The sequence below is a fragment of the Scyliorhinus torazame genome, chromosome 3 (genome assembly GCF_047496885.1).
Source record: "Scyliorhinus torazame isolate Kashiwa2021f chromosome 3, sScyTor2.1, whole genome shotgun sequence".
NCBI classification, from domain to species: domain Eukaryota; kingdom Metazoa; phylum Chordata; class Chondrichthyes; order Carcharhiniformes; family Scyliorhinidae; genus Scyliorhinus; species Scyliorhinus torazame.
Window position 1 is genome coordinate 187,107,167 of NC_092709.1, and position 24,627 is coordinate 187,131,793.

Here is a 24,627-nt window from a genome sequence, read left to right on the forward strand (position 1 = left end):
CACTGGTTGTGAAGTGAACACAGATAATAAGTCTGTCGAGAAAGCCTAGATTCTTCAAGCGCAATTATTATCGAGGACAGTGAAGTCGTTTATAATATAAAAGCAAACACATATTTGCACAAACTTAGCCAATCTCCACTTAGAGATGGTCAAGCCATAAGCCAAGCTGTATTAGAATTCAAGGAGGAACTATTATCTGTGGAAGTCCAAATCTTCTCTAAGTACAAACACTGGATTCGCTAGATTTCCATCTGTGTGGGGTACGATCTGCTCAGCAGTAGGGGCAGAAAGAAGAAAATAATTAAAACTATAGGTTATTTTAGACATCTGAAAAATAGTCAATGAAGCATGGATCCATCAACTTGACATCCACCTCAGTCTGACTCAGTTCGGAGTCAGAAGATTGTCATGTCAAGAATCATTCTAAACCATCATTCTAGTACATACCCAAGGCTAATACTTACATGCCAATGTCAGTGTTAAACTGTTGGAGATACTATCCTTCTAGTTGAAACTGAATCCCCACATCATGGTTTGACAGTAAATATAACATGGCATGAAATGGATGTGAGAATGTTTCCCAGCTTTCCAGTTCCTTTAGCCAATAGTGCCACAAACAGCTTTATTGCTTCTTCATCGCATTTGGGTCCGGAGTCTATCCTCAATATAGCTGTGATATTTGTTAATATGAGTAGGCCAGCACATTGGCACAGTGGTTAGCACTGCTGTCTCACAGCACCAGAGACCCGGGTTCGATTCGGACCTTGGGTGACTGTCTGTGTGGAGCTTGCACCCTTTCCCAGGGTCTGTGTGGATTTCCGCTGGGTGCTTCAGTTTCCTCCCGCAGTCACCCTGATGTGCACCATAGGTGGATTTTGTTTTTGAAACGCATTTTATTCAAACTTGTATCGAAGTAGGTTACAACAAGTAAACACCCCGGGAAATATTCTTCCCAACAATGAACTATACAGTTTGTACAGATTTTTCTCCTTTTTCACCCACGTCCCACAACGAACAGCTCTTCAAACGCGGTCACAAACATCCCCCACCTTTTCTCAAACTCCTCTGCTGAGCCCCTTAACTCATACTTTATCTTCTCTAACCGCAGGAAGTCAGACAGGTCATCCAACCATGCTGCTACCCCCAGTGGTGATGCCGACCGCCACTCCAGCAAAATTCGTCGCCGTGCAATCAGAGAGGTGAAGGCCAAGACATCGGCCTTCCTCCTCTCCATGAGCTCCGGCTTCTCTGAAACCCCAAATATCGCCATCAAAGTGTCCGAGTCCACTCCCTCCTCCACTATCCTGGCTAAGACTGCGAACACTCCCGCCCAGAATCTTCCCAATTTTTCACAACCTCAAAACATGTGCGCATGATTTGCTGGCCCCCGCCCACAACTCTCACACTCATCTGCTACCCCCTGAAAGAACCCACTCATTCTCGCCCGAGTCATATGCATCCTGTGCACCACCTTAAACTGTATCAGGCTCATCCTTGCACAAAAGGAGTCCCGTTTACCCTTCGCAGTGCCTCACTCCATACTCCCCAATTGATCTCCATTCCCAACTCCGCTTCCCATTTCTCCTTGATCTTCACCACCCGCTCCCTGCCACTTATATATATCCCCAATTCTTCCCTCCCCTTCCACATCCGGAAGCAGCAGTCGCTCCAGCAGGGTGTATCCCGGCAATCTAGAGAACCCCTTCCAGACCTTTCGTGCAAAGTCCCTAACCTGTAGATGCCTGAACGCACTACCCTTCGGCAGCTCCACCCTCTCCCTTAGCTCCTCCAGACTGGCGAACCCTTCCTCCAAATACAAATAACTCACCTTGACCAGCCCCACTTCTCTCCACCTCCAGTATACACTATCCAACCCCGCCCCCCCCTCGGCTCAAACCCATGATTCTCACGCAGCGGTGTTAGCACTGACATCCCTTCCACCCTAAAATGCCTCCTCAGTTGATTCCATATCTTCACCGTGAACTGCACCACTGGGCTCCCTGAATACCTACTTGGAGCCATTGGCAATGCTGCCGTCACCATAGCCCTCAAACTAGACCCCTTTTAAGATTCCTCCTCGATCCTAACCACTCTGCCCCTTCTTCTTCCCACCACCGCCGCACCCTGTCCACATTCGCCGCCCAATAATAAAGAAGCAAGTTTGGCAACTCCAACCCCCCCTGCTGCCTCTGTAGCAGGGTCCTCCCCACCCTCGGCACCTTCCGCGACCATACAAAGTCAGAGATGATTGTGTCCACTTTCCGAAAAAGGCCTTTGGTACAAAGATCGGGAGAGCCTGAAAGATAAACAAGAACCTCGGCAGAATATTCATTTTCACCACTTGGACCCTCCCCGCCAACGTTAAGTGCAGTGTATCCCACCTCTTAAGACCCTCCCTGGCCTCCTCCACCAGCTTCGTTAAGTTCCACTTATGGAGCCCCGTCCAGTCCCTCGCTACCTGAATCTCCAAGTATCTAAACCTATCCCTCGCTACCGTAAATGGCACCCCCCCTAAAGTAGCCTCCTGTGCCAGCTCATTCACCGGGAATACCTCGCTTTTGCCTACATTCAGCTTGTATCCCGAGAACCCTCCAAACCTCCCCAACAGGCCCATCATCCTTCCCATACTCTCCAACGAATCCGAAACATACAGCAAGAGGTCATCGGTGTAGAGCGACACCCGATGCTCCCTCTGTCCCCTCATTATCCCCTGCCACTCTGCCGACCCCGTGAGAGCCATCGCCAATGGCTCTCTGGCCAGCGCAAACAGCAGCGGAGACAGCGGGCACCCCTGCCTCGTACCCCTGTGTAAGTCAAAGCTTTGTGAGCTCATATCATTCGTCCTCACCCTCGTTCTTGGCGCCACATACAGCAACCCATGCCACAAATCTCGGCCCAAACCCAAGCCTTTGAACAAGTATCGCCACTCCACCCGATCAAATGCTTTCTTCGCGTCCATGGACACCACCACCTCCGGTATCAGAGCTCTCGACGGATTCATCACCACATTCAACAGCTGTCTTATAGTATTCGCGAGCTGCCTGCCCTTCACGAAGCCTGTTTGATCTTCTGCAACCACCCCCAGGACACAGTCCTCCATCCTCCCGCCAACAGCTTAGCCAATACTTTCACATCCGTGTTCAATAGCGACATTCCACCGGATCCTTCCCTTTTTTGGGGATTAGTGTGATTACTGCCTGCTTCATCGTCTCCAGCAACTCCCCCTTCTCCAGTGCTTCAATAAACGCCCCCAACAGATGTGGTGCCAGGTCCGCCGCAAATTCCTTATAAAATTCTCCCGGGTACCCATCCGGCCCAGGGGCCTTTCCCGACTTCATACCCCTGATACTATCCAGCACCTCCCTCAGTCCCAGGGGCTCCTCCAAGGCCTGCCTCTTTGCTTCCTCCGCCTGGGGAAATTGCAGCTCGTCCAGAAACCACCCCATGTCCCCCTCCTCTTCTCCTGGGTCTGCCTCAAAGTCCCTGGTAATACTCTCTAAATGCCTCATTTATCTTCCCTGGCTCTGACACCACATCCCCAGCCCCAGTCCCGATCTTCAATATTTCCCTGGACGCACCCTGCCTCCGCAGCTGGTGCGCCAGCATGCGGCTCGCCTTCTCCCCATACTCGTATTGCACCCCTCTTGCCCTACGCAGTTGCCCTACCGTCTTCCCTGTTGTCAGCCTGTCACATTGCCCCTGCAACTTTTTCCTCCTCGGCAATCCCTCCACGGTGGGTACCCTCGAATATTCCCTGTCCACCTCCACTATCTCGCTCACTAGACGGTCATGTCCGCCCTCCTTTCCTTATTCGCACGAACCGTAAATGAGATAATTTCGCCCCGGACTACTACCTTCAGTGCTTCCCAAAAAATGCCCGCCGACACCTCCCCATTCTGATTGACCTCTACATAATCCCTAATCGTCAACCGCACCTTATCACAAAAACCTCCATCCGCCAACAACCCCCGAGTCAAACCTCCACCCCAGCCTCTGCTCTCGTCCCGTACTGAACCGAATGTCCAGCCAGTGGGGTGCATGGTCCGAGGTAACTATCCCTGCATACTCTGCCCCCTCCACCCCAACCAAAATCTCCCGACTCACTACAAAGTAATCAATCCTCGAATACACCTTATAGACGTGTGAAAAGGAGGAATACTCCCTTCCCCCTGGGTTCTGAAAGCACCATGGATCCACCATACCCATCCTCTCCATAAACCCCGTCCCCCCCAGCTCCCTTGCCATTTGTACACTACCCATCGACCTGGGGCTCGATCTATCCACCCTCGGCTCCAGGACACAGTTAAAATCTCCTCCCATGATCAACTGGTACGTGTCCAAATCCGGGATTGCTGCCAGCAACCCCCTCATAAAACCCACATCATCCCAATTTGGGGCACACACATTTACCAACACTACCGGTGCCCCTTCCAATACCCCACTCACAATCACATATCCCCCACCTGGATCCCTCACCTCCTTCGCACTCACAAATCCCATTTTTTTGTTCATTAAAATCGCCACACCCCTTGATTTCAAATCAAACCCCGAGTGAAAAACCTGTCCGACCCACCCCTTCCTTAACCTAACCTGGTCCTTCACACAGAGGTGCGTCTCCTGCAAAAAGACAACCCCCGCTTTCAAGCTCCTGAGGTGCGCGAACACCCACAACTTTTTAACCGGCCCATTCAGTCCCCGGACCAGCCCAACACCGTCTCCTCTTTTGCCACCCAATAATAGAAGATCATGCTCGGCAATGACAAGTCCTCAGATTGCCAATCTCTCTGCAAGACCGTGCTGAATCCCAGCAACTTCACCCACTCAAATCAAGGATAAACCAGTCTCTCTACCCCACAAAAAACACTTTTGGCAAAAAAAACCAGCAAGCATTGGAATACGAACAGAAACAGAGGCAGAATGTTCATCTTCACAGCCTGCACTCAGCCAACCAAAGACAGAGGTAGGCTATTCTACCTCAGTAAGTCAGCCTTAACCCTACCCACCAGACTCGTAAAGTCTCCCGAATTCCTCAATGCGATGGCCAAAGGCTCAATCGCCAACAAAATAAGAGGAGACCAAGGGCACACCTGCCTCATTAAAATTATAAGTCGGGATTACCTATTGTAATACAGTATTAATTATGATTTCCAGACTACAGGCAGAACTAGCATGTCACCAATTCAGCAGCCTTCCAACATCTAATTGAGTGGTAGTGAACAATTATGGCAAGATGAAGCTTTGTGAATATTCTAGTCTCCAACCATGGAAAAGCACAGCACAAGTGTAATAAGAAAAGGCTGAAGTGTTTGCGAATATGTTCAGCTAACAGAACTGCTCAGTTGCCATTTGAAGTTGCCATTAGCATAAATGCTAGTGTCTAGACAATTTAGTTCACACCATGTGACACTGAAACTTAGCTGACACAGCAAGGGCTATGTTCCCTGACAACATCACTGCTTTATTAGTGAAGAACTGTTCACCAGCTAAACTATTTCAACCCTTATAAAACTGGCATATACCTGAAGATGTTAAACATTGGCCATGTAATATCATATCTACAAAAGGCAGGAAAATCTAACCCAGTCAATTATTGCCTTTCAACCACCTCATATCAGCAGCTAAGTAATTTAACATATCAACAACCATGTCACAAAGCAATAATTACTCACCAAAACTTGTTCAGTGAAAAATAGCTTGGGTTGAACCAAAAGGACTCAAATGTAGAGCCTTGATCTAAACATGAAGTCTGCAAGGCTGCCAAGTGCCTGACCAAAGTTGCAATGCCTGGAGCTTCTGTCGAGTTTTATTTGAACCATGTATGAAGTTGAGGACAGAAAATGGAGGACAGAATTCATGATCTGAAGTTGTTGAACACAATGTTGAGTCCAGAATGCTGTAAAATGTCTAACATGAATAGGTGCTGTTCCTCCAGCTTGTTTTGGGCTTCACTGAAACATGGCCGAATGTAGAGGACAGAAACGTGAGCATGAGAGCAAGATGGTGAAGCGAAATGGCAAGCAACTGGAAGGTCCGGGTTTGTGGAATGAGCAGAAGTGTTCTGCAAAGCAATCATCCAGTCTGCATTTGATCTCCCCTGTATCCAAGTGAATGGGAGGGATAAAGAAAACCTATTTAAAATGCAACTCGTGTATAGCTTTGAAATGGAATGATCCACATTGATGCATCACCTACAGAAAATGGAGATTAGCTTGAACTCAAGTTCAAAGTTTTGAGGCGCGTGCAAGAACACACCGTGAAAGTGTTAATTCCATATTTTATTTAAAGAAAGTAATAGATCTTTTGAGCTGGGATTCCACTCTGGGATTTTCCCGTCCAGTTATAACATTAACTGGAATCATAACACTTTGCATCTTTATTAAGTCCTAAGCGTTTCACCACCCCCCTTGAAACCTCTTCCTTTGGTTACCTTCCGTATCAACCTTCCATCCTTAGATGTTTTGGTAACATTCCTGTTGAGCACCTTGGAATGTTTTATTATATTGAAGGCACTACATTAATAAAAATTCTTGTGAATAAATGATTGAAATCTCAACTAAAAAAAAAAAACCAAATATGAATAACTTGCAGCATCACATTGTGATTTTACACTAATGATCATACAAAACAATGAACTTATTTTCAAAATTACACACGCAATTTGGCAATTGATCATGATTTACTTATAGTACCTTTGCTCTTCATTTATATAAATAGAAGATAACTATGCCCTTTGACAGAGAAGTCAGAACTTAATACACGAGTAAGTCCTGTTGTGTAGTTGGTGATGAGACAGAACTCGGTATGCTATTTGTGTGCGGAGGTTGAACAAAGAAAAATCCTGCTATCCTTTGTTTAATTATATGCTATTTGACTGTGACAAAGCTAAATTGTCCCTTACTGAGGCCCTATTTCTACCTCTAGAACATCGTCTGACTGCCTCAGCTCATCTGCTGGTGAAACCCTCATGCATGCCTTTGTTCTCTCTAGACTTGAATTTCCAATGCACTCGTAGCTGTGTCCCCATTTGTCACTGCCTGTAAAATTGAGATTGTCTAGAACGTGGTACGGGCAACAGAATCTTATTCACCCATCACCTCAGTGAAAGCTAACCCATATTTTGACTTCCAGTCAAGCAAAGCTGCACTTTAAAATTCTCATCCTAGTTTTCAAATTCCTCCATGTCCCTTCCCCACCTCTGTAATCTTTTCCAGCCCACAAGATCCCCCGCCCCCTCAACCCATTGGAATATCTGTGGTTATATAGCTCTGGCCTCTTGGGTATCCCTGATTTTAACTGCTCCAAGATTGGTGGTCATGCGTTCAGCTGCCTCGGCCCGAAGTTCTGGAATTCCCTTTCTAAACCTTTCCACTTCTCTACAGCTATTTCCTCCTTTACGTGTCAAGTTTTACTTTATAACACTTCTGTGCAGAGCTTTAGGACTCATGATGTTTAAGGTGCCAAGTACAAATTGCTGTTCATGTACTATAGTCTTCCTTCAGTTTAACTATGTCGAGTGAATCATACAACTCAATTATATTCCATTACTACAAAGTTCATGATTTTGTGCAAGGGGAAAATTGAAAATAATCTCAGAAAAGTTACCTTATCTTTTTCTGTTCCGTTAAGTCACCTTCACTGACCAGCATAGCTGATAGCAGCCGAAGTGTGGAATTCGCAGATTTGGATTGGTTGTTCTTCATCCCTAACAACCACCGTACCAATAGCTTGATGGCCTGAACCTAATGAAAAAGGTTGAAATGACTGCATTACATATACACAGATTTTTTTCTTCAATTTTTCAAAAATAGATCTTTTTGTTTTGTGATCAAAACTGATCAATGTAGAAAATAGTATTTTCTGACTAATGTTCTTATTGTTACGCATATACAGACATGCATATGTTGACAATATTGGATTTTCCAATTGCGATAACTAGTAATGGCTATAATTTATCACCTCAGCCTACAGTACCTTAGCAAAAACTTCTGGGGAGACTTCTTCATTTGGCGTCCACAATTTACCATTTTTCCCTCCAGGGAACTAGATAAATTAAATATCAGCAATTATTTGTACATAAAGGAATAGAAATTTAGAGAAAATATATTTTCAATAAATAAGGCACAGTGTCAGCTGGTGGTATGAACATCAAGCATTATTTATATTCACATCCCTGAAAGAGACTGGTTATATTACTCTGCAACTTTTGCCAATCAAATTTTAAAAGATAATTACAAGTAATTGCATTAATTACAAGTTGTCCCAAAAAAGCAATTACACAATAACATGCACATAAAAAGATGCTAATTTACGGTGTGGTATGTTTCCAAGTGTCATCTCATACCCAAGTGGCCATTATAAAGTTGTTGGTCAAGATCATGCGTATCATTACAATTGGGCCGAATCTTGTTCTCATCAAATAGTCACACACACACATTTCTGCAGCACAAAGTATAGCTCAGGTAACCAGTAGTAGGGCCCCAAACCGATTTTCTCTCAGGAACACAAAGGTAAGGGCAGCACAGTGGCGTAGTGGTAGCACTGCTGTCTCACGGTGCCGAGGTCCCAGGTTCGATCCCAGCTCTGGGTCACTGTCCGTGTGGAGTTTGCACATTCTCCCCGTGTTTGCGTGGGTTTCGCCCCTACAACCCAAAGATGTGCAAGGTGGGTGAATTGAACACGCTAAATTGCCCCTTAATTGGAAAAAATGAATTGGGTACTCTAAGTTTATAATTAAAAAAAAAAATAGGAACACAAAAGTCAAATATCCCCCAACAGCTACCATGAATGAGATCAGTCAGAAGAGGTTCAGAAGCTTTTTTGTTGAGATAGATTGGTAGCATAACAAGCAGCATCAAAATTTGAAAACAAAGAAATAAATAGAATATAGTAAGAACAAACAGCTACGTTTGATCATTTGCTCCAAATGAAAGGGTTCAAATCTATGGGGTGGCGTAGTGGTTAGCACTGTTGCCTCACAGCACCAGGCTTGATTTCAACCTCGGGTGACTGTGTGGCGTTTGCATCCTCCCCGTGTCTGCGTGGGTTTCCTCCGGGTGCTCCAGTTTCCTCCCACAGTCCTAACATGTGCAGGTTAGGCGGATTGGCCATGCTAAATTGCCCCTTGTATCCAAAGGTTGGGTAGGGGTTACAGGAATAGGATGGGGAATTGGGCCAAGATATGGTGATCTTTTGAAAGGTCGGCTCACTTGATTTGTCGTCTGGCCTCCTTCTGCACTGTAAGGATACTATGATTCGAGAAATTTTTCTATAAGCAAGAGATTGTAGCATGTGTGTCCAAGATTGAGTGCATCCTTTTGGTTCAGAAGATCATATCATAGAATCCCTACAGTGCAGGAGGTCATTCGGCCCGTCGAGTCTGCACCGACTCTCCGAAAGAGCACTCAGCCTGGGCACAACCCCTCGCCCAGTTCCCCGAATCCCAACTAACCTTTGAACACAAAGGGGCAATTTGAGCATGGCTAATCCATCTAACCTGCACGTCTTTGGACTGCGGGAGGAAACCGGAGCACCCGGAGGAAACCCGTGCAAACTCCACCCAGTCAGTCAGTATAGAAGGGTTACAGCACAGGATGTTATTCTGCCTGTCAAGCCCATGCCAGCGATTTGCAAGAACAGTTCACGTGTCCCACTCTCCCATTGTTCCTCCATAGCCCTCATTTCTTTTACTTTCAAGTGCTTATCCAATTTCCTTTTGAAAATATTATCCTGATCAAACTCTCCAAATGATCTGCACAATCTGCTTAGGGACCAATAACTTTTGTTTAAAGTAGACCAAGTTTGAGATTTAAGAGAATAAAGCCACAAGCTTACATGGTGAACTTTACAACACAAGGTCAGAAAGATAAAACAACTTGCAATGTCTAGCTTATACTCGGACATTCGGCGTTAATGAAGTAAATGTGAATTAACAGACAAAGTGAGGTCAATCACCCAGATTGCAGATTAAATAGCAATGCAACCAAGACAGATCCCATGATTTCTCAGCAACCCACTCAGGCGTCAACAAACACTGAGTGAACCAATCTCTATGTAACCCTCGACTCTCTCACAAGGAATTCCAGTCTTCACCTTTGAGGACCTTCAAATGTTGCTCGAACTCGGATGGCCTCAATAACAGTCCACCCTGCAGGCAATCAAATCTAGTCTACCAAGATTTAGTTCCCCTGAATTCCCGACTCTGCACTCCAGTACCAACTCACAAGAGAGCTTCACCCCTTTGGCTGCGCAGAGAACACTATGCTTTAAAGGGTTACCTTTGTTTTAACTGCCCCGAGCACAGAGTCACCAACCGCCTGCTGCCTTCTTAGAAGCGAGAGCTTCTCCCGAGCCCTCATTGAAAGTCTGCCAGCTACAGTCCTGTTTCTGCGAGGAGCTCTTTATCTGCTCCCCTTTCTTTTTAACTGGCAAGTCTCCCTGTCCCCTACCCTGCCTGAGGCTCGTATTTTGGGACCACACCCTGTCCTCTGCCTGGGAATCGTCTTCATTATAGAGCCCAGTTTCTGGATCACATGATCAGGATCTTTTTTTTTGTGCTGTTTCCTTTATACGTGCGTGCACTGGTCTCGTGTTCTTGCCCAGAGAACTTCAAAATGCCGGATTGCGCATGTGCTGCTCCCAGTCTCAAGGTCTGTGAGGACTGGAGATCAACAAAAAGTCAGATCTCGTAACAAAAGTCACGATTGGATATGCCTCTTTCACCCATTCAGAAAGTGTATTCCAGATCTTACCCAGGCACTGTGTAAGAGGGGGCCGAATGGAGAGGGTTGAAGTGAATTATTTATTAGGGCAATCAATAATTATAGTCTATTAAAGGAGATTTTCCAATGTAACTTGGTTTTCTAAGTCCTAAAGATGCAGACACATCCAACAGTGCTAACAAGAGATTAGGGAAAGAGCCACAGAAAGACAAGGGCAGAAATACTCATTTGTCCTGGGCGAACACCTGTAGCTTGTTTAATGCAATGTTTGAACCAGACAATGTTTTAATGTAAATAATGCCTTTGATTACGTGACCTAAATTAATAAATATCACTTCATTTCTCAATTGGGTAGAGTCAGCTCCGGAGACCCTTCTCTGAGGTTGTGCTCGCCCAGCGGGCTGACCAATAAATGATCGTTCTTTACCAGTCACACTAAAATATAGTGAAGAGACCCATTGGCTTGTTGAGTCTGCACCGACACATGAAAAATAACTGACCTGCCTATCTAATCCCATTTGCCATCACTTGGCCCATAGTCTTGAACGTTATGACATGCCAAGTGCTCTGCCAGGTATTTTTTAAAGGATGCGAGGCAACCCACCTATAACCATCCTCTCAGGCAGTGCATTCCAGACCATCACCACTCTCTGGTTAAAAAAGCTTTTCCTCACATCCCCCTTAAACCACCTGCCCCTCACCCTGAACCTGTCTCCCCTCATGAATGACCCTTTAACTAAGGGGAACAGCTGATCCCTATCTATGCCCCTCATAATCTTGTGCACCTCAATTAGGTCACCCTCTCAGTCTTCTCTGCTCCAACGAAAACAACCTTAGCCCATCTCACCTCTCTTCATAACTTAAAATGCTCCATCCCAGGCAACATGCCAGTGAATCTCCTCTGCACCCGCTTCAGTGCAATCACATCCTTCCGAAAAAGTGACCATAATTGCACACTACTCCAGCTGTAGCCTCACCAGAGTTTATTACAACTCCAACATGACCTCCCTGATTTTGTAATCTATGCCTCGATTGATAAAGGCAAGTGTCCCATAGGGCAGCACGGTAGCACAGTGGTTAGCACAATTGCTTAGGTTCGATTCCCAGCTTGGATCACTGTCTGTGTGGAGTCTACACTTTCTCCCTGTGTGCGTGGTTTTCCTCCGGGTGCTCCGGTTTCCTCCCACAGTCCAAAGATGTGCAGGTTAGGTGGATTGGCCATGATAAATTACCCTTAGTGTCCAAAAAAGGTTAGGTGGGGTTGCTGGGTTATGGGGATAGGGTGGAGGTGTGGGGTGCTCTTTCCTAAGAGCCAGTGCCGACTCGATGGGCCAAATGGCCTCCTTCTGCACTGTAAATTCTATGATATGCCTTTTTCACTATCCTATTAATCTGCCCACCTGCCACTCTTCCTTACTCTGCTTTTGATTCACTGTTCCTTTTAGAGTCATATACAGCTTTGCAGCACAGAAAGAGGCCCTTCATGTCTGCACCGACCATCAAGAACCTACCCATGATAATGCCATTTTCCAGCACTTGATCTGCAGCCTTGTATACTGTGGCGTTTTAAGTGCTCATCTAGGCGCTCCTTAAATGTTGAGAGGGTTCCTGTCTCTACCACTTTTCCAGCCAGTGAATTATTCCATGAGTTTCAATTTTGCCTATCATAACGACACTTTTGGAAGTCCATTAACCCTCATCAAACAACTGTTACCTCATCAAAATCAAGTTAATTTGGCTGAAACCAGTCTATGCTGACTTTAATTAATTTACACGTGTCCTGCGACTGTTGATTTTGTTCCAGGGTATCATTGCTAAACGTTTTCTCAACACAGCGGTTGAACTGGTATTTGCTGGGTTTACAGAGCACTAAAGAAACACGGAAGATTATTAGCTGCATCATTTCAATTTCCACCCTTACTCCCCTCAGTGTTTTCAGGTGCATCCCATCCGGTCTTGATGACTAATCATTTTTTAAGTACAGCCATTTTTAGTCCATCCATTATCTCAACTCTCTTTTTTCATCATGACTTTGGTAGCATAGCTTCCTTGGTAAAGACAGTGCAAAGTACTTATTTAGTTTCAATACCATGTGCTTTGCCTCCATGCGTGTAGGTTTAATTTTTTGATCCCAAATCACCACTTCCTACTATTCCTCTGCCGTTTTTACATCTTTCTATTTTCAAGCAAATTTGGTCCTCTATATCTTTCCAACTAGTTGGTGGCCTGTAGAATACATCAGTAATTTAATGGCACCCTTATTGTTTCACTGTAAAACACACAGATTCTGTCCTTGATCCTCCAGGATATCCTTTTGTTTCCTGCACTGTAAAGTTCTCCTCAATCAACTGACTTCCGGTTGCGGTGATGCGGAGCTAAGCCGCGCGTTTCGGTAGCTCCCGCGAAAACGGACTTTCGGGCTCCCCAGAGGAGCTCCAACGGAGTTTTTTTCTGACTGATCCCGTGTGGGAAGGAGCAGTGAGGTCCCCCCCCACACAAAATATGGCAGGGAGCAGCAGTGGAGCAACGAGGAAAGAGGCCATGGAGCAGAGAACAAAACGGGGAGAAGGCAAGATGGCAGAGTGCAAGCAGAGTGGGGGCCAGACCAGCAGGAGTTCTTCATTAGATGTGTGGAGGTGCTGAAAAGGGAGGTGCTGGCGTCGATGCTGTTGGCGATCGAGGGGCTGAAGGAGACCCAGACGGTGGAGCTTCGTGAGGTGAACGATAAGGTGAACACTAACGAGGACGATATCCAGGGCCTGGCGGTAAAAATGGAGGCGCACGAGGCGGTGCACAGGAGGTGGGCCGAGAGAATTGAGGTCCTGGAGAACAGGTCGAGGAGGAAGAACCTCCGGATTCTGGGTCTTCCCGAAGGAGTGGAGGGAGCTGATGCTGGGGCGTACGTGAGCACGATGCTCCATTCGCTGATAGGTGCGGAGGCCTCTCCGACCCCCCTGGAGCTGGAAGGGGCTCACCGGGTCCTGGCGAGGAGACCCAAGGCAGATGAGCCGCCAAGGGCGATAGTGGCAAGGTTCCATCGCTTCGTGGATAAAGAAAGTGTGCTGAGTTGGGCCAAGAAGGTGCGGAGCAGCAGATGGGAGAATGCGGTGATCCGAGTATACCAGGATTGGAGCGCGGAGGTGGCAAAGAGGAGAGCTGGCTTCAACCGGGCCAAGGCGGTACTGCATAGAAAAAGAGTCAGGTTCGGCATGCTGCAGCCTGCGCGACTGTGGGTCACTTATCAGGACAGACACCATTATTTTGAAACGCCAGAAGAGGCTTGGGCCTTTATACAGACGGAAAAACTGAACTCGAACTGAGGGGATGTGGTTGTATATGGGGTTGTAAATATGGGTAAAGAATATTTTGTGGGTGGGATGATGGATGGGGATGTGGGTAGAGTTCTGGTTAAAATTCCTAAAATTTCCTTTTTTCCTGTCTGTAGACAAAATGATGATGATGGGGAATGTGGGCATCGGTCCTGGAGGGAGGTGAGACTCAGGGATGAGGGAACTGGGATGATGGCGGCAACAGGAGCTGCGCCACAGGGGCGGGGCTGGTTCAGGAAAGCACGGGCTTTTTTCCCGCGCCAAAAAGGGGGGGGGGGGGGGGGGATGGAGGAAGGTAAGGAGGAGAGACTCCCACACGGGGAGATCAATGGGAAGCCGGGGTCAGCAGAGGTCAGCTGACTCACAGAAGTAATATGGGGGGAGCAAAAGTGCTAGATATGGATCTAACGGGGGAGGGGGGGAGATTCTAGGGTTGCTGCTGCACTGTCCGAGGGGGAACTGAAAATGGAAGAGGTGGTCGGGGCGGGGGTTCCCCGGCTGGGGGACTGGAGGGAGTGGTAGGCGCGAGCACGGGACTGGCCTAAGATAGGAGATGGCTAGTCGGCGGGGGAGGGGGGGGTGGGTAACCCCCCAATCCGGCTGATCACGTGGAATGAGAGAGGCCTAAATGGGCTGGTTAAGAGGGCCCGAGTGTTCGCGCACCTAAAGGGACTGAAGGCAGACGTGGCCATGCTTCAGGAGACACATCTGAAGGTGGCAGATCAGGTCAGGTTAAGGAAGGGATGGGTTGAACAGGTGTTCCATTCAGGGCTGGATGCGAAGAATAGAGGGTTGGCAATACTGGTGGGAAAGCGGGTGTCATTTGAGGCCAAGAAGACTTCCGGGTGCGGCGATGACCAGCTGAGTCGCACGTTTCGGCACCTCCCGTTGGAAAGGACTTTTGGGCTCTTATTAGGAGCCCCAACGGCAATTTTTGACAGCTAAAACCATTGTGCGGTGAAATAGAAGGGAATCCCCCCCGGATATATATGGAGAAAGAGAGTAGTGGCTGGATTGCAGAGGATCCTCAGGAGCAGCGGCAAGGAAGGGAAGCACGAAGCAAGATGGCGGCGGAAGGAGGCCGTTCGGTGTGGGGCCCGGAACAGCAAGAGTTCCTGCGGCGCTGTGTGGATGAGCTGAAGAAGGAGGTGTTGGCCCCAATGCTACAAGTGATTGAAGGGCTAAAGGAGGCACAGAAGACCCAGGAGTTGGAGCTTCGTGATGTGAAGGCAAAGGCTGCTGAGAATGAGGATGAAATACAGGGCCTTGTGGTGAAGACAGAGACGCACGAGGCACTGCATAAAAGGTGTGGAGAGAGGCTGGAAGCCCTGGAGAATAACTCGAGGAGGAAGAACTTAAGAGTTTTGGGTCTTCCCGAAGGTGCAGAGGGGGCGGACGTCAGGGCATATGTGAGCACATTGCTTCACTCGTTAATGGGACCGGAGGCCCCGACGGGCCCTTTGGAAGTGAAGGGAGCATATCGAGTCCTTGCGCGAAGACCAAAGGCAGGAGAAATACCTCGAGCCATAGTGGTGAGGTTTCACCGCTATAAGGACAGGGAGATGGTCCTGAGATGGGCGAAAAAGACACGGAGCTGCAGGTGGGAGAATGCGGTGATCCGCGTGTACCAGGATTGGAGTGCGGAGGTGGCGAGAAGGAGGGCGAGTTTCAATCGGGCCAAGGCGGTGCTACATAGAAAGAAAGTTAAATTTGGAATGCTGCAGCCAGCGAGACTGTGGGTTACACACCAAGGGAAACATCACTACTTCGAGACAGCAGAAGAGGCGTGGACATTTATTGTAGAGGAGAAGTTGGACTAGACTGAAGAGAGAAAAGGTTTTCTGTAATAAAGTAGTGGGGGGATTGTATGGGACGGGGAAGGGGGAAGGAATTTTCTCTATTCCCCTTGTTTGGGGGGGTATGGTGAACTGTGGGCGTCGGTGGGGAAGGAGAGAGGGAGCTGCGCCATTAGGGGCGGGGCCAAGTGGGAAACGCGGGCTTTGTTCCCGCGTTATGGTAATTGCGGCGGGAAAGGGAGCACAGGAAGGAGGGGGCCTTACACAATGGGGGGCCAAGGATAAACGGGGGAAGCCGAGGTCAGCCAGAGTTTGCTGACTTCTGGGAGTAATATGGGGGAGCAATTATGCTAGAAAGGGATCTAGCGGAGGGGGGGGTTAACTGGGTTGCAGCTGCTAAGGGAAAGGGGGAGCTGTTATGGGGCGGGGTGGTCGGGACGGGAGGACACCGTCGGGGGGACAAACGGGAGCGTGGGAACCGGGTGAGGAGCTGGTCGAAAAAAGGGGATGGCTAGTCGACATTTGGGGGGGGGGGGGGGTAAAGAGCCCCCCAACCCGGTTGATCACGTGGAATGTGAGAGGGCTGAATGGGCCGATTAAGAGGGCAAGGGTACTCGCGCACCTAAAGAAATTAAAGGCAGATGTGGTCATGCTACAGGAGACGCAACTGAAACTGGCGGATCAGGTCAGATTACCTAAAGGATGGGTGGGACAGGTATTTCATTTGGGCTTGGATGCGAAAAATAGAGGGGTGGCTATATTAGTGGGGAAACGGGTAGTGTTTGAGGCGAGGACCATAGTAGCGGACAGTGGGGGTAGATACGTGATGGTGAGTGGCAGATTACAAGGGGAAGTGGTGGTTCTGGTGAACGTATATGCCCCGAACTGGGATGATGCAAACTTCATGAAGCATATGCTGGGGCGTATCCCGGACCTGGAGGCGGGAAAGTTGGTAATGGGGGGAGATTTCAACACAGTGCAGGATCCAGGGCTGGACCGGTCTAGGACCGGAGGAGGCCGGCAGCGGCCAAGGTGCTTAAGGACTTCATGGAGCAGATGGGAGGAGTAGACCCCTGGAGATTCACCAGGAGTAGGGAGTTTTCCTTCTTCTCCCATGTCCACAAGGTGTATTCTCGGATAAATGTCTTTGTCCTGGGAAGGGCACTGATCCCGAAGGTGACAGGGACGGAGTATTCGGCCATAGCCATCTCGGACCATGCCCCACATTGGGTAGATCTGGTAGTAGGAGAGGAAAAGGAACGGCACCCACTCTGGAGATTAGATATGGGACTGTTGGCGGATGAGGGTGTGTGTGTGTAAGGGTGAGGGGATGTATCGAAAGGTACCTGGAGATTAACTATGATGGAGAGGTTCAGGTGGGAGTGGTCTGGGAGGCACTGAAGGCGGTGGTCAGAGGGGAACTGATTTCCATAAAGGCCCATAAGGGGAAACAAGAGAGTAAAGAGAGGGAGCGATTGTTGAGAGAAATTTTGAGGGTGGATAGGCAGTATGCAGAGGCTCCGGATGAGGGACTGTACAGGGAAAGACAAAGGTTGCATACGGAATTTGACGTGCTGACCACGGGCAGGGCAGAGGCACAATGGAGAAAGGCACAGGGAGTACAGTATGAGTACGGAGAGAAGGCGAGCCGGTTACTGGCCCAACAATTGAGGAAGAGAGGGGCGGCGAGGGAGATAGGTGGGGTGAGGGACGAGGAGGGTGAGATGGAACAGAGAGCAGAGAGGGTGAACGGGGTGTTTAAGGCATTTTACGAGAGGCTGTATAAGGCTCAACCCCCGGAAGGGAAGGAGGGAATGATGCACTTCCTGGATCAGCTGGAATTCCCGAAGGTGGAGGAGCAGGAGAGGACAGGATTGGGAGCACGGATTGAGGTGGAGGAGGTGGTAAAAGGGATTGGGAGCATGCAGACAGGGAAGGCCCCGGGACCGGATGGGTTCCCGGTGGAATTTTATAGGAAATACATGGACCTACTAGCCCCGCTTCTGACGAGAACCTTTAACGAGGCCAGGGAAGGGGGGACGTTGCCCCCGACGATGTCGGAGGCGACGATATCGTTGCTCCTGAAGAGGGACAAAGACCCGCTGCAGTGCGGGTCTTACAGGCCTATCTCCCTTCTGAATGTAGATGCCAAGCTCTTGGCCAAGGTGATGGCGACGAGGATCGAGGATTATGTTCCAGGGGTGGTTCACGAGGATCAAACTGGGTTTGTTAAGGGGAGACAGTTGAACACTAATATACGGAGGCTGCTAGATGTGATGATGATATCCCCGCCGGAGGGAGAGGCGGAGATAGTGGTGGCGATGGACGCTGAGAAAACATTTGATAGAGTGGAGTGGGATTACCTGTGGGAAGTGTTGAGGAGATTTGGATTTGGAGAGGGGTTTATTGGGTGGGTTCAGCTTTTATATAGGGTCCCGGTGGCAAGTGTGATCACAAACAGGCAGAGATCTGACTACTTCCGTCTATATAGAGGGACAAGACAGGGATGTCCCCTGTCCCCGATACTGTTTGCGTTGGCAATTGAGCCACTGGCCATAGCGCCGAGGGGCTCTAGGAAGTGGAGGGGAGTACTTAGGGGAGGAGAAGAGCACCGGGTGTCATTATACGCGGATGATTTGTTGTTGTATGTCGCGGACCCAGTGGAGGGGATGCCCGAGATAATGCAGACACTCAGGGAGTTTGGGGAATTTTCGGGATATAAACTGAATATGGGGCAGAGTGAGCTGTTTGTGATGCACCCTGGGGAACAGAGCAGGGGAATAGATGATTTGCCGCTGAGGAGAGTAACAAGGGATTTTCGGTACCTAGGGATCCAGATAGCCAGGAACTGAGGAACCTTGTATAAGCTTAATTTATGAAGATTGGTGGAGCAGATGGAAGAGGATTTTAGGAGATGGGACATGGTGCCCCTGTCACTGGCGGGCAGGGTGCAGGCGGTCAAAATGGTGGTCCTTCCGCGATTTCTATTTGTGTTCCAGTGCCTCCCTGTGATGATTACCAAGGCTTTTTTCAAAAAAGTGGATAAGAGCGTTATGAGCTTTGTGTGGGCTGGGAAGACCCCAAGAGTGAAGAGGGGGTTTCTGCAGCGTAGCAGGGATAGGGGGGGACTGGCACTGCCGAGCTTAAGTGACTATTATTGGGCCGCCAATATATCAATGGTATGCAAGTGGATGGGGGAAGGGGAGGGAGCGGCGTGGAAAAGACTAGAGATGGCGTCCTGTAGGGGAACCTGCCTGCAAGCATTAGCGACGGCGCCTTTACCGTTCTCCCCGAAAAAGTACACCACAAGTCCAGTGGTGGTGGCAACACTGAAAATTTGGGGGCAGTGGAGATGACATAAGGGAGTAACGGGTGCCTCAGTGTGGTCCCCGATAAGGAACAATCATAGGTTCGTCCCGGGAAGGATAGATGGGGGATTTAAATCTTGGCAGCGAGCAGGAATTGCGAAATTGATGGACTTGTTCTTAGACGTGACGTTCGCGAGTCTGGGAGCACTGACAGAAAAATATGGGCTGCCACCTGGGAATGCATTTCGCTATATGCAAGTGAGGGCATTTGTATGGCAACAGGTGAGGGAATTTCCGCAGCTCCCGGCGCAAGAGATCCAGGACAGAGTGATTTCGGGGGCATGGGTGGGTGATGGCAGGGTGTCAGATATATATAGGGAAATGAGAGACGAGGGGGAGACGATGATGGAGGAGCTGAAGGGAAAATGGGAGGAGGAGCTGGGGGAAGAGATTGAGGAGGGGCTGTGGGCAGATGCCCTAAGTAGGGTAAACTCTTCGTCCTCGTGTGCCAGGCTCAGCCTGATACAATTCAAGGTTTTACACAGGGCGCATATGACGGGAGCAAGGCTGAGTAGATTTTTTGGAGTGGAGGATAGGTGCGGGAGATGCGCGGGAAGCCCGGGGAACCACACCCACATGTTTTGGTCACGTCCGGTATTGCATGGGTTCTGGGTGGGTGTGGCAAAAGTGATTTCAAAGGTGGTGGGGGTCCGGGTCGAACCAGGCTGGGGGTTGGCTATATTTGGGGTTGCAGATGAGCCGGGAGTGCTGGAGGCGAGAGAGGCCGATGTTTTGGCCTTTGCGTCCCTAGTAGCCCGGCGAAGGATTCTACTTATGTGGAAAGAAGCTAAACCCCCGGGCGTGGAGGCCTGGATAAACGACATGGCAGGGTTTATAAAATTGGAGCGGATAAAGTACGCACTAAGAGGTTCGGCTCAAGGGTTCACCAGGCGGTGGCAACCGTTCCTTGACTACCTCGCAGAACGATAAGGGAAATGGAGAAGGTAGCATTAGCAACCTGGGGGGGAGGGGGAGGGCCCATGCGGGCCCTCAGGGGTTTCCTATAGCTGTTTGTATATTAGTTATTTATACTGGCGTGTGGGACTTTATTGTCTTGGAGAGTTATTATTTTGTTGTTGGCAGTTGCCGTTTAGTTAATATATTATTTATTTGTTAAAAAAAAAACGGTCATTATTATTTATATTGTTTTAAAGTTGTAAAAAGGGGAAAATCCTGTATTGTTCTTGTTTGACCGAAAAAAATTTGAATAAAATATATTTTTTTAAAATATAAAAAAATTTGAGCCCAAGAACATAGTAGCGGACAAGGGAGGCCTATACGTGGTGGTGACTGGTAGGTTGCAGGGGACGGAGGTGGTACTGGTGAATGTATATGCCCCAAACTGGGACGATGCTGGATTCATGAAACGGATGTTGGGGCGTATTCCGGACCTGGAGGTAGGGAGCCTGATAATGGGTGGGGATTTTAACACGGTGCTGGACCCAGCATTAGATCGTTCCAGATCTAGGACGGGGAGGAGGCCGGCTGCGGCCAAGGTGCTTTGGGGGTTTATGGATCAGATGGGGGGAGTAGATCCGTGGAGATTTGCCAGACCTTTGGCCAAAGAATTTTCTTTTTTCTCCCACGTACATAAGGCCTACTCCCGGATAGATTTTTTTGTTTTGGGCAGGGCACTGATCCCAAAAGTGGAGGGAACGGAGTATTCGGCCATAGCCATTTCAGACCATGACCCGCACTGGGTGGAGCTGGAGGAGGAGAGGGACCAACGCCCGTTGTGGAGGTTGGATGTGGGACTGCTGGCAGACAAGGAAGTGTGCGGGAGGGTGCGGGGGTGTATTGAAAGATATCTGGAGGCGAACGACAACGGGGAGGTGCAGGTGGGAGTATATGGGAGGCGCTGAAGGCGGTGGTCAGGGGAGAGTTAATCTCCATCAGGGCTCACAGGGTGAAGAGCGAGGGCAGGGTAAGGGAGAGGTTAGTGGGGGAGATTTTAAGGGTGGACAGGAGCTATGCAGAGGCTCCGGATGAGGGACTACTCAGGGAGAGACGAAGTCTCCAGACGGAGTTCGACCTGTTGACCACAGGGAAGGCAGAGGCACAGTGGAGGAAGGCAAAGGGGGCGATATATGAATATAGGGAGAAGGCGAGCCGGATGCTGGCACACCAGCTCCGTAAGAGGATGGCAGCGAGGGAAATAGGTGGAGTCAAAGATGGCAGGGTAACTACGGTGCGGAGTGCTGGGAAAATGAATGAGGCTTTTAAGGCCTTTTACGAGGAACTGTATAGGTCCCAGTCCCTCGGGGGAAAAGAGGGGATGCGGCGATTCTTGGATCAGTTGAGGTTCCCAAGGGTAGAGGTGCAGGAGGTGGCTGGTCTGGGGGCGCCAATTGGGGTGGAGGAGCTGGTGAAAGGAATTGGGAGCATGCAGGCAGGGAAGGCCCCGGGGCCGGATGGGTTCCCGGTGGAGTTCTACAGGAAGTATGTAGACCTGTTAGCCCCGTTGCTGGTAAGGACCTTCAATGAATCAAGGGAGGGGGGGACCCTGCCCCCGACAATGTCGGAGGCGACGATCTCTTTGATCTTGAAGCGGGATAAGGACCCACTGCAATGTGGGTCATATAGACTGATCTCGTTCCTTCATGTGGATGCTAAGTTGCTGGCAAAAATGTTGGCCATGAGGATTGAGGACTGTGTTCCGGGGGTGATTCACGAGGACCAGACGGGATTCGTAAAGGGTAGGCAGTTAAACACTAATGTGCGAAGGCTCTTAAATGTGATAATGATGCCATCGGTGGAGGGAGAAGCGGAGATGGTGACAGCCATGGACGCGGAGAAAGCCTTTGATCGGGTAGAGTGGGAGTATCTCTGGGAAGTGTTGAGGAGGTTTGGGTTCGGGGGAGGGTTTATTAGTTGGGTTAAGCTCCTGTATAAAGCCCCGGTGGCGAGTGTGGTCACGAACCGGCGGAGGTCTGAGTATTTCCGGCTGTATCGAGGGACGAGGCAGGGGTGCCCCCTGTCCCCTCTGCTGTTCGCATTAGCAATTGAACCTTTGGCCATGGCGTTACGAGAGTCGGGGAAATGGAAGGGGGTGGTTCGAGGGGCAGAGGAGCATCGAGTGTCGCTGTATGCAGACGACCTGTTGCTCTATGTGGCGGATCCAGTGGAGGGGATGGTTGAGGTAATGCAGATCCTACGGGAGTCTGGTGACTTTTCGGGCTATAAGCTCAATGTGGGAAAGAGTGAGCTCTTTGTGATCCATCCGGGGGACCAGGGAAGAGGGATATAGGACCTACCGTTGAGGAGGGCGGAAAGGAGCTTTCGATATTTGGGGATTCAGGTAGCTAGGAGTTGGGGGGCACTGCATAAACTCAATTTGACGCGATTGGTGAAACAGATGGAGGAGGATTTTAAAAGGTGGGACATGTTGCCACTCTCGCTGGCGGGTAGGGTATAGTCGGTTAAAATGGTGGTCCTCCCGAGATTTCTTTTTGTATTCCAATGCCTCCCAATTGTGATTACTAAGGCCTTTTTTAAGAGGGTAAGCAGGAGCATTACAGGATTTGTGTGGGCGAGCAAGACCCCGCGGGTAAGGAGGGGGTTCTTGGAGAGTAGCAGAGATAGAGGAGGGTTGGCATTGCCGAATCTGGGTGGTTATTATTGGGCAGCCAACGTGGCAATGATCCGTAAGTGGGTGATGGAGGGAGAGGGGGCGGCGTGGAAGAGGTTGGAGATGGCGTCCTGCAAAGGAACGAACCTGGGGGCGCTGGTGACGGCACCGCTGCCGCTCGTGCCGACAAGGTATACCACGAGCCCGGTGGTGGCGGCAACGCTAAAGATCTGGGGGCAGTGGGGACGTCACAGGGGGGCGACGGCAGCCTCGGTGTGGTCCCCGATCAGAGACAACCATCGGTTTGTCCCAGGAAGGATGGACGAGGGATTTCAGAGCTGGCATCGGGTAGGGATTAGAAGAATGGGGGACCTGTTCATTGACGGGACGTTTGCGAGCTTAGGGGCGCTGGAGGAGAAGTTTGGGCTACCCCCGGGAAATGCTTTCAGGTACATGCAAGTGAGGGAATTTCCGCTACTCCTGGCACAGGCGATTCAAGATAGGGTGATCGCGGGCGTATGGGTCGGGGTGGGCAAGGTGTCGGCGGTATACCAGGAGATGAAAGAAGAGGGGGAGGCTTTGGTAGAGGAGCTGAAGTGTAAATGGGAGCAGGAGTTGGGGGAGGAGATTGAGGAGGGGCTATGGGCTGATGCCCTAAGTAGGATTAATTCCTCTTCCTCGTGTGCCAGGCTTAGCCTGATACAATTTAAGGTGGTTCAGAGAGCGCATATGACGGGGGCGAGGCTGAGTAGGTTCTTTGGGGTGGAGACAGATGTGGGCGGTGCTCAGGAAGTCCGGCGAACCATGTCCAAATGTTTTGGTCATGCCCGGCACTGGAGGGGAGTGGCGGGAACAATATCTAAGGTGGTGAAAGTCCAGGTCAAGCCAAGCTGGGGGCTAGCACTATTTGGAGTAGTGGACGAGCCGTGAGTGCAGGAGGCAAAAGAGGCCGGCATTCTGGCCTTTGCGTCCCTAGTAGCTCGTCTAAGGATCTTGCTAATGTGGAAGGAGGCGAAGCCCCCCAGTGTGGAAGCCTGGATAAATGATATGGCAGGGTTTATCAAGTTAGAGAGGATAAAGTTTGCCTTGAGAGGGTCTGCGCAGGGGTTGTACAGGCGGTGGCAACCGTTCCTAGATCATCTCGCGGAGCGTTAGATGAAGGTCGGACAGCAGCAACAGCAACCCGGGGGGGGGACATCGTTCGTGGGGGGGTGGGGGTTCCTGTGGGGGGACATGTGAGCAAGAAAGCACATGAATGATCCCGAAACTGACATGTACGGGAAGAGTCCAATGTACAAAGTTCCGTATTTTATTGACTTGTCATGTTCATGTCTTGCCACGCAAGTTCTTTTTCTTTTCTTTGTTGCGAAGTGGGGGGGGGGGTTGTTGTTTGTAAGGTGGAAAATATTGTAATAAAAAAATTCTTAATAAAAATATATTTTTTAAAAAATCAACGCTGCCACTTTACTTTTTTTCCTTTGCCTATCTTTCCTTAACATTCAGGAATATTAGTAGCCAGCTCTCCGTTCTTATCCTGACTTCATATTCCTATGTGGCTGTTTGCACCTGCAGTTCAATAGACTTTTTTTGCCACGCTGTGTGTGTTTACATATTTACATTGTAAACCTCAGATTGTGGGAATAAGATCAGGGAGAATACCAACAAATTAAAATTTTACTTTTCACTCTTGATCTACCGATGGCTTGGTAACTTTATTTATTTTCCATTATAAATTCCATTTTATAGTTATGCCAGCAAGATTACGGAGTAATACCATGACATGTCACCTGTTGTGAGGTCAGAATCTGCATACGGGCATAGAGCCGATACATTTTTCAAATTTACAAT

General features: G+C 49.2%; 1 protein-coding gene across 4 annotated transcripts in view; it reads right to left on the reverse strand.

The window, feature by feature from the left end:
• The window catches only part of pds5a (PDS5 cohesin associated factor A), a 326,590-nt gene that overhangs the window by 76,140 nt on the left and 225,823 nt on the right, over positions 1-24,627 (reverse strand). For all 4 annotated transcript variants that reach the window (XM_072496600.1, XM_072496598.1, XM_072496601.1 and 1 more), the window contains exons 22-23: positions 7,972-8,040; positions 7,603-7,739 (exon numbers count right to left, since the gene is read on the reverse strand). In XM_072496600.1, the coding sequence (XP_072352701.1) occupies positions 7,603-7,739; positions 7,972-8,040 (206 nt within the window). The remainder of the gene's footprint in view (positions 1-7,602; positions 7,740-7,971; positions 8,041-24,627) is intronic.